At 39.7% G+C, this 14,962-nt stretch overlaps 1 protein-coding gene across 2 annotated transcripts in view; it reads right to left on the bottom strand.

Moving 5' to 3' along the window:
• The window catches only part of spire1b (spire-type actin nucleation factor 1b), a 60,728-nt gene that overhangs the window by 12,966 nt on the left and 32,800 nt on the right, over positions 1-14,962 (bottom strand). The window contains exons 5-9 of one of the 2 annotated variants that reach the window (XM_084725960.1): positions 8,747-8,821; positions 8,219-8,383; positions 7,240-7,326; positions 6,201-6,330; positions 4,831-4,872 (exon numbers count right to left, since the gene is read on the bottom strand). In XM_084725960.1, the coding sequence (XP_084582086.1) occupies positions 4,831-4,872; positions 6,201-6,330; positions 7,240-7,326; positions 8,219-8,383; positions 8,747-8,821 (499 nt within the window). The remainder of the gene's footprint in view (positions 1-4,830; positions 4,873-6,200; positions 6,331-7,239; positions 7,327-8,218; positions 8,384-8,746; positions 8,822-14,962) is intronic. The other variant, XM_084725961.1, reaches the window with a different exon arrangement.

Raw genomic sequence — 14,962 nt, 5'->3', positions numbered from 1 at the left:
ACCAACCACTAACCAGGCTGCCTCACTCTAGCTGTGGTTTCTAAGGGGGTGGTGGGTTTGGGGTGGGGGTGGGGGGGGGGGGGGGGGGGGGGTTTAAAAGAAGGTTTAGAGGGAGGGAGTGTGAGAAGAGGAGACAGAAGACTGCTGCAAAAGATAGATAGAGAGCAGCAGCTGATAGGATCTCTGGAAGCCCTGACACATCTCTCTTTTCTCCTTCAGTCTTTTCCCTTGTTGCTGGGAAAAGCATCCACGTGAGCTCATGGTTTCTGCTGCTGGACTAGAGCTGTCTGAGACTAAATCACCACCTTGACTGACTCAGCCATAACTGTACACTCTACCCACGTCTTGGCCAGGCCTCAGTATTCAAATATTCATATAGAGGAGATATTAGCTCATAGCCAGGGAGGCAGACAGACAAGGCCTTTAGGTTAAGGGTAGACAAGGCCTTTCAAGCAAAACCACAGCAGCACTCATACTTTACCTAGTCCAGCACGGAACAAATCCTGTGGCATACTGCGAGTTTTGCCAAAACCTAAAAGGGAACACCTCCTTCATTAGGATAGCTATAAGAACATTCCACCATTTGGTATGTCTGTGCAGTTAGAGTGCAATAACACATGAGGATTACTGCAGTCATTGCATTATTGTGTGGTTGAATGTGGATAATTTACTTTCTCAAAGGTGGCTACACGAACATATAAATAGCTTTAAAGTGTGATTTTTCAGCTGTGGGGTATAAATGTGTTATACTGCAGCCACACAGATTTGTCAGATTTCTACATGTCCTTTTGCATTTTTGTCTTTGGCTAATGTTGATGGTGAAATTCTCTTTTGGGGACAAAATATTGGCAAAGGAGTCCTTTCCCTTTGATTCTATAAGAAACTGACATAAAAAAGTAACATTTGGCATTCATAGTTTTAGCTAAGAAATCTTTTTAGGGGAGTCATTTAAAATTTGGGGAAATGTCCTTAGTCAGAAAATTAGATGGGTAGATCATTACCATTCTCATGTCTGTGCGTTGGATGAAGCTTGGGCCAGGGGGCGATTGGCTTAGCTTAGCATAGCATAAAGACTGGAAGCAGAGAGAAGCATAAAAATTCACCTATCTGCATGTGTAAATCTCAGTCAATCAACTTGTTGTATGGTTTAGTTGATTGGGAGTTAAGTCTTATAAGTATTTCTTGGCAAATAGATAACTAGAGACTGCAGGAAGTCACTGCACCCAGACATGAAACAGTTTGGTTTAAGATTGGGACAATTTGTTGATCTAATTAACATAACTGATTATGGAAATATGCACATTTGCATGACGTGTGTCAGTATGTCATAATGGCTGCATCTGGCCAAAGCGTGCATTCCCCCAGAGAACAAGCTGTGACCAAAAAATCCCACCCACAATCATGTGAAGTGTGGGAGTATTTTAGACAGATGTGGTGCTCTGTAAACTCTGCTAAACTTCATCTCGGCAGTTGGCTGCAACTGCTATGCACCAGTGCCTGAAGTGAAAGCACTGGAGTTCTTTATGAAGACAGTATCTATCCCCACCCAAGCAATTATCTGATTCTGTTAATTCTGTTAGTAGTCACTTCAAAGTGATTTTCTTTTTTATATATTTTCTGTTAAACTAACATTACAGATGTTGTTACAGTGTGTAAATCAGTTCAGTTATTTTCCTTTCCTCATGCTGATGCAAAAATATATTCACCAGTGACCATCTTAACTGTGTATTACAGGAGTAAGGAAATAAATAGAAAGTATTAAAGTATTTAGTCAAGTGCTTAAGTAAAATACTGATTCTTCAATTCAGGGAAAGGGTTTAAATACACTAATTAAATGAATCTGTGTCACAACAATCCCTTTGAATTTAAGGTCCAATATTTTTTCTGACTAGAAATCAGACTAATATGGTTTATTAAATAGAGCGAAAGTGAGACTAATTTTTAAATATGACATCATTATCATTATTCTAATGCGTTTCTTTTTCAGACTGATGATTAAATAAAACATTGAAATACAAATGAGACAAGTTTTTGATTTTCATTTTGGGTAAAGTCATCAATTTTTTTAATCAAGTAACAAAAAATAATAATAATTCAATTAGAATAATTAGCTGTGAAACTAATCAACGAATTGAAAAAGTAATCATTGGATTCATTGATTAAAATCTTATTTTTGATAACAATGAGATTATGTAAGGTTTGACAGAGCCAGGCTCACTGTTTTGCTCTACTTCCAGTCTTTATGCTAAGCTAAGCTAACCATCTCCTGCCTCTAACGTCATATTTATAACACATGAATGAGAGATGTCTATTGATCTTTTCATCTAACTCTTGTCAAGCAAGATTATTTTCCAAAATGTGGAGCCATTCCATAAATTGTTGATGCATTATAAACATACCTTTAAGGCAACACCATCTCCATTTTGCAGTTATGGAGAATGAAAAAAACTCCACCATCAAACAAAATAAAATGGACGCAGAAGTGCACGATACATCACCAAGAGTTGTCTAACAACAGTGTTTATGTCCTGTGAAATGGATTTCTCCTTGAAGAAGTATTTTCTTGTCCCTGATTAATCATGTTCATTAAAGTGTCAGTACCATCTCCCCCTGAAATATACAGTAAAGTGAGAATCAAACTGCTCACTCTGTATGAGAATGACACATTATACAGACAGATCATCAGACAGCATGAATGAGTGAACCTGAGGTGATAAAGCTTGTGGTGGGATGAGAGACGCCGGCTTCAGTTGGAGGGAAAGTGGAGCACAGCATTATTCTGATTCTCCTGCTTCAGCAGCATTTCCTTAATCAAAACTGTCTCATTAAATTGGCATTTAAAGGTAAACACATGTCGCTGCTGAGAGAGCATAACTCAGTTTAGTGAGCGTCCAGCACTGTGCCGACAGAGCATGAGGCTGCACACCGATCCATCTGCGCCCTGATTAAATTCTGCAAAGTCACCGAGGTAAATGAAAGACTCTTTTGTGGGACGTTGATGATTCCTGAAGACACAGAGGTGGCAGCAAGTCGTACAGCTGCTCCTTTTCACTCCTTGATTAGACGGCTGGCTGCACACCCTTCTGCTTCAGATTCACGTTACAGCAGTATATTTGACAGATGATCTCTTTAGCAAAGGTGAGACATTTCCTGAGTGTTTAGAGATCAGCAGGAACACTTCGGGAGTGATAAAGCTCTGTCCATTTGTTTCACAGAAGCTGTTGATAAGATGGACTGTATGTGCTGTAGACGGTTCTCATTCAGTAGGATAAGAACACTGAATGATGTCCTCTGAAGAAAGATTTAAAGTGCACTGAGACATTTCACAACTCCTCCTTCAGACTTTCATTTCCTTCTGACTTTGTACATGACATTGGATAATGTTACATCATTTAAAGTGTTACTGGCCATTAATTCAGCATGTAAACACTGGCACTCATAGCACCACGAGCCCTTTAAATATCCCAATCTGGTGTGAGGCGATGTGATCTGTTCCAATCAGCCAGAGCTGAGTTTAATCTTTCCTTTGGGACAGCGGCAGCCAGATGCTAATGGGAAGTTCCGATTCCCTCTTTAACTATAAGCTACAAAGAAGAGGAAGAAGATTCAAATGGAAGGGCAAAAACAACAAAAACAACACTGTCTACCACATCCCTTGAGCCTCTTGATGCAGCTTGGATTTCGCTACAGATAAAACATCCAGTCAAAAGACAGGGATCTTTGAATTGCTGCAGATTGCTCGTTTTTTTCCAGTAGGTTCAGTCTCAAGTTTGTGTTGGTGGGAAACTGTTAAGGCTGCCCCGTAATAGTCAACTTAACCTTTGGTCGGAGCCAAGAGTCTTAGTTTAACAAGTTTTTATTTATTCATCAGATGCAGAAAAAACACCTCAAGTTAGCTCAATTAGCAGCCCTGTGGGATATAGACTCTGAGAGCAATGGCAGCCAGTTGACAGGGATACAGGATTTAACAGTACAGTGGCTCTAACTGGACTCGGGAGACAATGAAGACACAGCAGGTTCAGGAAGTAAGATTGTACAGGTTGTCGACGGTGTTGATTAAATCCACAAGTTGTGTGAGGTAATACTGTGTTCAAATAAATTAACAAAGCGCCCAGTCTCCTACTGGTTGTTCAGAGTCATTATCCTTTTAGTCATGAGCATTTAACAGGTGGTTTGCTTCATGCTCCAAAAATATATATTTAAATCAAATTAATATCATAAATATGCGACAACTACTCGACTACTGGCTCAAACTGACGACTGCTGGTCGACCAGGAAAATCTTTAGTCGGGAGCAGCCCTAGAAACTGTGCAACCAGTCTATCATATCTGAAATTATAGTTATTTTGATAATAAATACAATTTCTAATCCTATTTGTGTGCTTATCATCATCCTAAACAGAAATGTGTGCTGATATATATTTCAAATTTGAAATAAAAATTCTTTTTATGCTGCCCAATGTAACTGCAGTACCACCTGAGTGCAAACATTCACCATGTGACAGTTGCTAAAACCCCAAACTCCCTCGAAAAAATACTCCTCAGCTCTCTCCACTGACCACAAAATCTTGTGCGTCCAGTCTGCCGGTCAATTTGTCACTCATCTCCGTCCTCGTACTGACCAGTGTCTCTCATCACCATGTTTTCACTTCCACAGACCACAGCGAACGATCACCAACCACCGAAGCATGACATGAAATGTGTGTGCGGTGTGCTGATGCGGCGTGCCTGATGTGTGTGCGGGCCGGGAGAGCAGATGAGCAGCCACAACATGGTGGGAAGCAGAAAGAGATCAAAATAAAAGCCAGGTAAGCAGCGAGGTAGACTTTACCTGACGCATCAAAACTGAAAGACATGCTAAGTGGCCGAATTACTGCAAGGAGAAACAGTCATGTCATGTTATTGCTTGAGGTTAGCAGGTAAACTAAGGCAAGACTTACTGTTAAATGTTAAAGGCTGTAATCTGCTTGTATTTGGCAAGAAATGCAGGAGTGTAACATGCTTATTGTCTAATTTTACTTCACTGAAGTATAACCACTTTCATAATAGGATTTCAAATAAGCCTCAGCCAATGGTGAGAGATTACCGACACTGAGAAACACACTCTTAGAAATAAGGGTTCCAAAAGGGTTCCTGCTGAAGGGCTGAGGTTCTACCCAGAACCATTTGCTTTTGAAGAAAAAGTTAATCAAGGTTTCTTTGTAAGACTAAGTATTCCATTAAGAACCCTTTTCATTCAAAAAACCCTCTTTGGAAGAAAGAGTTCTTTAAGGATTGTTGAAATCTTTGAACTCTTTGGTCGAAGTTTCTTTGTACTAACAATATAAAAAGGTTCTGGTAGAACCTCTTGGGTTGGGTCCAGATAAAACCCTTGTAATATAGAAGGGTTTTATACAGAACCCTGTGGATGGGTTCTAAATGAAACCCTTGGAATATAAGAGGTTTGTTGGCAGACCCAACTGGGTGGGTTCTAGAAGATACCATTGGAATATGAAAGGGTTTTCAACAGACCCCCTGGTTGGCTTCTTGTTCGGACCCTTGGAAAGTAGAAAGGTTCTGGATAGAGCCCCTAGAGAGGGTTCTTGGTGGATCCATTGTACAATAGAAGGGTTCTCCTTTAGATCCTCACATAGGGGCTTCTGGGTGGACCCTTTCACAAACGATTGTAGGTATAACCCTGTGTAGGGTAGAACTCTCTGAAAGGGTTCCGGGTGGAACTTTTATATAAGGTTCTACCAGGAACCAAAAAGGGTTCTCCTGTGGGGACAAGCCAAATAACCCTTTGTGGTTCTAGTTAGCACCTTTATTTCTAAGAGTGCAGTAGTGGTTTTAGTGTTGTTAGTGTTAATGGAATTGCAGACACTTAGCATTATTATTCATGTAACAACTTCCTCTATATTGCAGTTTGTTCAACAAAACAATAATAGACATTAGTTGCAACACAAATATGAAAAGTTGGGCAGCATCAGCTGAGCAGAGGCACAAATCATAGTGTAGTAAAGTGTAAAAAGAATTAAAGGAACTGAATTTAGTCGATTGCACATGATGCCCAGCAGGTGCAAACATCAGCTCCATACTTCAGCTTAAAAAATACATTTTAATTCAGACTGAAGTATGTTTTCATGTGCACAACAATGTGTGTGCGCAACAAAAGTATAAAAATAACAAGACCAGAGACAAAGAAGCTGTGAGATTTCTTACCCAGCATTCCCCTGCGGACCTCACCAGGCGACACCGGTCGAAGTTTCCTCTCAGCTTTGATTTCCTCCAGGATCCGCTCATGCAGGGTTGGAGGAGGCTGAGTCTGTGGCTTCAGCTTACGAGCTGACACCTAGAACAGGTGGATGATGGATAAAATATAGATAATGACAGAGAGGAAGCAGAGTGGAGTACAAGTGACACAAACAAACAGCCAGCCTGTTCGTCACCACCTCTTCGTTTCACCTCCTCCACTGTTCACCTCGTTACCCACAGTTCAGCTTCCTGCTGAAGCAGCGCCTGCTATAGTTCTGCAGTGAGATTTATATCAACAGAGAAGTGATGAACGCAGCGTTTCACTGAATTCACAGTGCAGGGAAACTTTAATTAGAGAGCTGCCTACATCATATTTTACAGAGAAGCTGAACTGGATTTTCATACAGACTTTTTAAAATACTACATCTAAATCCAAAATTCTTGCACTTTTTATATGATCGTGCTAAAGGTACCACATGCATTTCCTAAAAAACAAAAACTACATAGACTCATATAAACATAATCCCTTTAAATCATCAGGTATGACCCACTAGAAGTTTGTGGTGGTGTCTGTATCTGCAGAGATCCTGTCCTCTGCCTGTATTTCCTTATTTTCTCCTGGCTCGCTGTGCTCAGGATGCTTCTGGGCTTCAGCCAGTTTGGCAGACAATACAGCAAGCAGATTTTGAGATTGGAATTCTACATAGCCACTGATAGTTACATGGTATTCTCTGTTTCTTTTCCTGGCTCTCTGTATGTGAGAGCTGCAGAGAGAGAGTTTTACACACACACACAGGCAGAGCAGACTGAGGATCTTCGACTGTATGCATTCAAAATTCGGCCTTGTGTCGAGGAGTGGGCATGTTTATTTGTGCTTTGAAGCAGTCAGAAAATGTTTTTTTTCTCTGATGCACTGCTTCACTCTTGCTGATCCACTCCATCCAATCTAAAGGTTTCTCGCAAAAGGGTTGTGATATTTAAGTCCCTGATCTTAAGTTGTACTTACAGGGTTGAGAGGTGGTCTGGACCTGATGAACTCCAGGATAACTTCATGAGCGCTCTTCTTTAACCTCGGTGGGATGTCTCCATTTACCTGAAACAGCAGCACAGGGGTCAAATACACAACAGGCACAAAACAAATATGGCTTGAGTCCTTTACTAGTTTATAAGCATGTGAATCTAGCTCACAAATCCTACTTTTTTTTTTTTTTCCTATAGTTATTTACTGAAGTTTATGAATAATTTTGTATTAAATTTGCATTCTGAGGTACAGAAAAGATTAAGTCTAATAAGGTGTAAAACAATAAACAGAGCTACCAGCTAGGGCTGCAATTAATGATTATTTTCATTATCAGTTAGTCTGTCACTTATAATTCTTTTTGGAGGTTAATTGTGGAAGCTCTTGATCCACTTTCTAAGCCTGATCTACATTGTTTTCTCTCCTGTGTTTTTATTATTGTTTCTTATTGTTTTGGTGGTGAAAAAGAAAAGGTTTTGTCATGTTAAAAAGAAGCTTTGCCAAGACCATTTTTCAAAGTTTCCTTTTCCATCTCTCTTTCTCAACACAAGAGAAAAAAAAAATCTTCACCAAACCTTTTTTTAATTGAAAATTAAATTAGAAAATGGATATGGGTCACCAGATTTTGTTCCCTCAGAGCTTCTGAAGTTAAGTGATCAATGTTTTAGTCTGCAAAATGTCAAAAAAAAAGTGAAAAATGCATGGGATTAATCCAAAACATTTGCATTGAGGTAAAATATTTTGCCTCAAAAGTGTCAAAATAAAATTCCTGCACATCCTTCATATCACCTAATGAATGAAAGAGACTGGTATCCAAAAGAGCAGCTTCCAATTCTAACACAACAGTGTTGTAAGCCTTTTCAAGCAATTTCCCATGAGACCAGAAGAGCAGGGCAGCAGAAGTGCAGCCAGCAGGAGGCAGGCTTGTAGATTTAACAGCTATGTGTTGTCCAAACTGGACACTGACCATGACTTTGCGCAGTTTGTAGCGTTTGGACCTGATGTCGTCCATGAGCATCTCATAGGGAGTGAGCTGGTACTCGATGGGCAGAGGGTTGTACTGACGCTCCTGCACCTTCTTCAGCTTGACTCCCTCGCGCAGGTCCCTCATCACCTGAACCCAGAATCGAGCCTGACGGAGGAAGCAGATGGCAGCATGGGAAAGGGGAAGCAGAAAATACCACGACCCTTTAAACGTGAATTTATTTAGACAATAGCGATCTTCTGTGCTCTGACCTCTCTGTGCACACAGAATAAGGAGGGTTCATCAAGGGGAGCGGTTCTATCCATCTCAACATGGTTCCTGAGAAGTTCTTTAATCACTGCCTATTTAGAGTGTAACATGCATTCATAAAGAATTCTTTATGTGGACATGCATTATGGATTATCTTTAATGTGAAACCAAAAGGGGGTGTGAGTTCCCCTCTGTATCCTTTGATCAGATGAAATGATCAATTGAGAGTGGAGGTCAGAGGTCAGGAGTGTATTTGCATACCCAGTCAGCATTCTGTAGCTCGTTCAGGTCTCGGCCAGGCTCCTCTGTTGACTCCTCCTCCATCTTACGGAGGTTCTGGAGGAAAGAAAGAGTAACAGAGTTTAAATGTAAAAGAAGAGGAATCAAGAGGAATGTGTGGAGCAACAAAACCAGAGCTGTCCCTCCAGCTAACCATAACCCTAACCTTGTCCAAGGAATAAGAAAAGAGTATAAGAAAAATGTTTTAGGGTTTTTATACGTACAGGATGCCATTCAGTTTCAATTTAACACTTCCAGACAGCTAACAGGCGCTTTTAACGTGTCGCACCACTAGTCACCATCATCACATCAGCACTGTTTCTTAACAAGAATGGTGCCACTAAAAATGTTTTGTTTGTCTAGAACTTTATTTCTCCTTGCCGTGGTTCTTGCAAGAGGTATCAAGTACCATTGTTTTATACCAGTATTGTATCAAAGTTTGAATTTCGTGACAACAGCCCTAGTCCAGAGCAAAATATTTCCCTCAGAAAGACCTTATCACAAATTATTTTTTTATGTGAAAGTAAAAAGAAAGACATGGACCAGATATTGTCCGTTGTTATCATGGGTGAACAGTAAGCCCAGCTCCTCCATCCTGACACCTGTGTGAACCTGCACAACCATTAGTGGGTTGTAAAACACTGGCAGCCTGACTGACAGCCTATCTGTGGTAAACAAGGAGCTAACCTGCATTCCTCTGCTGCTGCTGGCAAAGTTCAACAGAGGACAACACCAGTGTGTGTGTGTGTAATAGAAAGTGCGCAAGAGGGAGATAGGGTGTGTGTGACCATTTTAAAGCAGAAGACAGACAGAAAATATGTTCCCTCTGGTTAATATGGTGGTGAGACAGTTCTTGTCACGTCACAGAGTTTTTGATAAGACCATCACGGGAGTCCTGCTGACTCTGAGAGTTAAGACCTCAACCCACCAGGGAAATCAGAATTCACCAACAGCCTGCCAGGAAGCAGCTGCCTCGACTGACTCAGTGTAACAGTTACATAACATAATGCACAACATAAAGCAATGTGCTGCACTGTAACTCTGCATTAGCTGGATTTTTCAGGTATCTGTACTTTACTTGAGTGTTTATTTTTCTGACAACTCTTTACTTTTACTGCCTGTATTTGAACAGAAATATCTGTACCTTCTACTCCTTACATTTTCAAAACAGGTTTGTTACTTAAGTTACTGCTAGTTTTAATCAATTTGAGAGGAATTAGTGATTATTTTTATTTGGCATCATTGCACGCTGCCTTCTCAATATCAAGACTGATTTCTGCCTGACTGGCTGGAACAATAACAATAACATCAAAAAAATGATTCCTTGATGTGTTCATTTGTGTATGTGATTCCCAACACACATTTAAAAAACATGAAAAATTACATAACAAATGAAAACAAGATGAAGAACATCATAAAATATGTAACAAGATGAAAAAGACATAACATGAAAAGTGACATAAAAAAGGATGTAACACAATGAAAAATGTAAAATAAGTAACAAGACGAAAAAGACATACCAAGATGAAGTAACAAGACACAAAAACAACATAAAAGACGTAATGAGATGAAAGGGACATTACAAGATCAAAAATGATGTAACAAGACGAAAAAAGATGTGACAAGATCAAACATAATAAGATGAAGAACAAAGTAAAATATGTAACACGACGAGAGAGACATAAGATAAAAAATTATGTAACAAAATGAAAAATGACATAAAACAAAAAAGACCTAACACAACAAAAAAATATGTAAAATACGTAACAAGACAAAAAGACGTAACAAGATCGAATATAACGAGACAAAGAAAACAACATAAAAGATGTAATGGGATAGATAGGAAGACAAAAAAGGCATAAAAGACATAACAAGACAAAAAACACGCAAAAAATATAGAAAATGCTATAGAAAATGAATCAATACGAGAAAATCAGAGAGGGAGACTTGATTGCGGAGAAAAGGTGAGGTTCAGTTAGCTTTGTACAGAAACAGATGATAGAAATGTTCAGAGGGCGACATTTTACTTTTATATATTTCAGACTGCATGTACTTTTGCCACCTCTGATGCTTACAGTACATACAGTACATCAGTGTCACAAGCTAACGCTCAAGTGCTTAATGGCTTATAACAGCCCATCAAATTAAAACACTGCTAATCTACCCAGTGAAGAGAATGAAGAGATCAGTTCACTTGCTCTTAAACACCATTATCTCATTGGTATGAGTGGCTCGTCATGAAATCACATCAAAGCCACGTATTTCCATTTCAAAAGCTTTGGTTCAGCAGTGTTGTCTGCACATGATGGGGACGGCATTTTAATTATAACATTCACGCAAACCCTTGTGTGGACAAAACTAACAGTCCTACTGCTGCAAGTCCACATGAATAATTAGAGCAATTACCAACTGCATCTACAAGCTCATTTTTTCCAGTCAGTAATCCTGCTCTCTTTATTATTCGTTTTTAGCTCTCAACAGCTGACAAGAAGCACTTATCCATGAGCAAATAGGAGGCAGAGTTGCTCCTGTGAATCACCGCTAATTCAGCTGCTTCTGTGTGAGCCTCCAGCAGCAGGAGGCGTCTTTGTGGAGAGACAAAGCGACTCTTTGGCAGCCATGGCTGGTAGTGGTGGTCGGATAAAGATAGATCCCGCTGTGGGTCGGCACGGCTCCGCCATACAGGCTGGCGAGTGGGGGGCAGGAGGGCTGCTCAGAGCCCATCTGACTCCTGGGCGTCACACATACACATATACAGTATCACACAGGACACACAGGCAGAAGCACAGATAAACATAAGCACAGACTCATATACTTTAACAGACAGGGAAAATCACACCCACACATCCTGCTAACACTCATCTTTGAATGCATGAATATGCAATCATCATACAGTCACACACACACACTCATACTGGTGTTAATGACCTTCCCTCACACTCACCACTTCACCATGTGGCGTCACAACTGTTAACTCCTCCATATTTTTTGATGATGACGCTGAAGTAAGGTCACACGTGCAATTAGATTTAAATCAAGCTTTTTGCTGACCAAAATTTTATAATTTCCTCCTTGCATTTATTGCATTTTAAGACATACATTAAACAGAGAACTAAACTACATGAACAAGAATGATGGATCAGACATGGACACAGGTACAATTTCTTTCACAAGCATTAAAGCACATTTGCTACTTCACTAAAGGAGAATAAGAAGACAGGGAGTCATGTTAGCAGCTCTGTGAGGCTGTACTTAGATAGTGGTGCTAACATCAGACTGCTAACATGCTCACAGTGATAATGCAGTCACAACCGTTGAATTCTCTATTTTCTTCAGACTTTTTTTAAATTCAGTATCCATACATAGACTCAGGACTAACCACCAGCAAAATTTATTCATTTCCATATTATTTGGTAACTAATAAAATTTGAACATTCTCGCCATTTGGTTAGTGGACAAAAATGTTTAGAATGTTGCACCCTGGGTGTGCTACTGCACACCCAATCCTGTTCTTCTGTTGCAGAGATATCGCACTGGTGTACGCAGTGAATGGCTGCATGTCTTTTGAACGTGATACAGTGATACAGTGTGGTACTCAGTTTTGCGATTACTTGACCGGCCTCAGAGTTGATGTTTTATACAAACACCAGCAAAGCACCGGGGGTGGACGTGTCCATCACCCTCTTAGATGCCATGCAAGTGAGATGCTGTTGGCTCTTGTGATGGCACTCCAGCCACACTTTTTTTGGAAACTCAACATAACTGAAAAATGAAAAATCTGCCTTGCTCTCAAACTTTCAGCAAACTGCGCAACACATAGTTTATGTAGCACCACCCAACTAAACTCTAAGATTTCTAGCATAATTGAAATGCTCATGTGTGCCAAACCAGTACTGCACATGTACAACTCCCAACAGAGATGGTGATGAAGGACGATGACTCACTCCTTAGCCATTTCCATCTTCAGCTACAGAAAAATGATAAATCCTCCCCCAGGTTTTGGGCAATGTTGAGCCCATATTCTGCAGGTATTTGGTGATAAACCAAAACATTGGATCAACAGAAATTTTGCGCTGATGATGGTGTTAGATGAAAAATCTGCAAATCCACAAGTATTTACAATTCATCTTGTGGAGACCAGGAATTTCACTCAAAATCACAACTGTCACCTCAATGTTAGAAATAAAGTCAGGAGTCATTAGTCTTGCTATCATGAATGGCAATCCCACCAATTGTTGTTGGACAGACAGACTGACATCAACAAGGCCACACCACTAGTTTGAGGAAGAAAGGAGAATAACGTCCCTAATGATCTTATTCCATTCAGTATTCTCCTGTACTGTAGCTAAAGTCATCTTGAAGGGTAGATGATTAACAAGTTACATCATTTTAAATTTTTGTCCAAGTGGTTTCTTTAAAATTATGTGCAAGAATTGTGTACCTGTGTTACACGCAGTGCTGTGGAAAATGATAAACAGTGATGATTGTTTACTTCCTTACTTTCTATGCTAAAAAAGGCTGCCCGCAATCCCCAAATTTCCTCTTTTTTTAAGCTTCTTTCTCAGCTTTCTCCACCCTGCAATAAGTCCTCTCTGCTAACAGAGAGTTATGTAACTGACCAAATCCCCTCTATTCATTCAGATGCATTACACACACTGAAAGGGCAGCAGCGGTAGTGCAGAGCAGGAAGGAACCCTGAGGTGGAACACACACACACACACACACACACACACACACACACACACACACACACACACACACACACACACATAAACACACCACTCCTCACGGGAAGTGTTCCAACCCACAGCTGAGCTCCAAAATGCTCCTGAGGAGACACAAAGCCCAAAATGACTCCTGCATTTGATCTTAATGAATGAGTTGAAGAATAGAAAATAGAGACCTGTTCAGCAACAAGGAACAGCCTCCATGTGAACCAAAAATGAGCCAATAATGCGCCTGTGACTAAATTATTATATTATGAGCTCATGTTCATTTTCTCCGAGCCAATTGTCAAGTCTTTTCATTAAGAAGAAAGCGATGATTGTGATGCAGACTAACTGTGCAGCCCTGCTGACTTCAACACTGAGCTAAATAATTAAAAATCACCTGCCAGGCCTTGGCTTCAATAAAGACACCTGAGCTTCAACAGACAGCAGACCAGCAATACACTGAAGGAGCATTAATCCGACAAATTAGAAACATATAACATCACAGATCCACCGACCAATAAAACTGCACACTGTACAATGTAGTGTGACTTATATCATGCATTCTTGAGAACTGGGATAAAACTGTATTTTGAGGGAAATTTGATTTTTACAATTCAATTATGCTGGAAAATATATTTTAAAAGATCAAACTCTTGGCTATTAAACCTTGTAACAGGCCAACCTCCATCTCCGATGTCTTACAGAGTTGACAAAATGTTACATTTGTTCATTTCACAGCATAGTCATAGTGAGCAGCCATGTTATTTTTTTTAAAGTGTCTCAGAGTTCTCTTAATGCTGATCAAAATACACATTTTGAAACTATAATTCTTATTTAGCTTTGATTTAGAAGGACTACAGAGTTGACATGTTATGGTTGAGACACATCTGATAGAAATATTATTTCAGGAATTTGTCTAAAAATAGAAAGTTTGCCAGTGCTTGAGTAGTGTTCCCGCCCCAGTCCTCAGGATATAGCTAACCCTTTTTATGCCTGATTAAAACATGTTTTTGTACAAATCTGATGGAGTTGATGGAAATCTGGAACACAACTTTAAAGGGCCAACATTTTTGCTAAAAATTGATTCTAAAACAAAGATGATTATAATTATCACTAGGTATTGTTAGTTTTAGAATTTGAAGACTTTTAATACATTTTTTAATTGTTTGAAGTTGTGAATTCGTGTCTGGGACAAGGGTGTTTCTTGCAAAGAGCAAGTTAAAGGAAACCTAAATTTTCATAAATTACATGTATTTCATATGTATAAATCCTTATAGAATCTATTTTAACAACTAATGCAGCGAATTAAGTGTGTAGTTTGACCAAACCAGCAGTGGTGATTGTTGGAGCAGTGGAAAGACAAGCCAGGATATTTGGTTTATTTTGTTTCAGTCAAGTTTGAATGATGATGAGCTGCTAGCTGGCTTGTTAATGTTGCTAACGGTTATCTAAGACAAAGACTTGATTATCAAAATGTTCAAAAACA

The sequence above is a fragment of the Lutjanus erythropterus genome, chromosome 9 (genome assembly GCF_056507025.1).
Source record: "Lutjanus erythropterus isolate fLutEry1 chromosome 9, fLutEry1.hap2, whole genome shotgun sequence".
NCBI classification, from domain to species: Eukaryota; Metazoa; Chordata; class Actinopteri; order Lutjaniformes; family Lutjanidae; genus Lutjanus; species Lutjanus erythropterus.
This window is presented reverse-complemented; position numbering and strand designations above follow the sequence as displayed.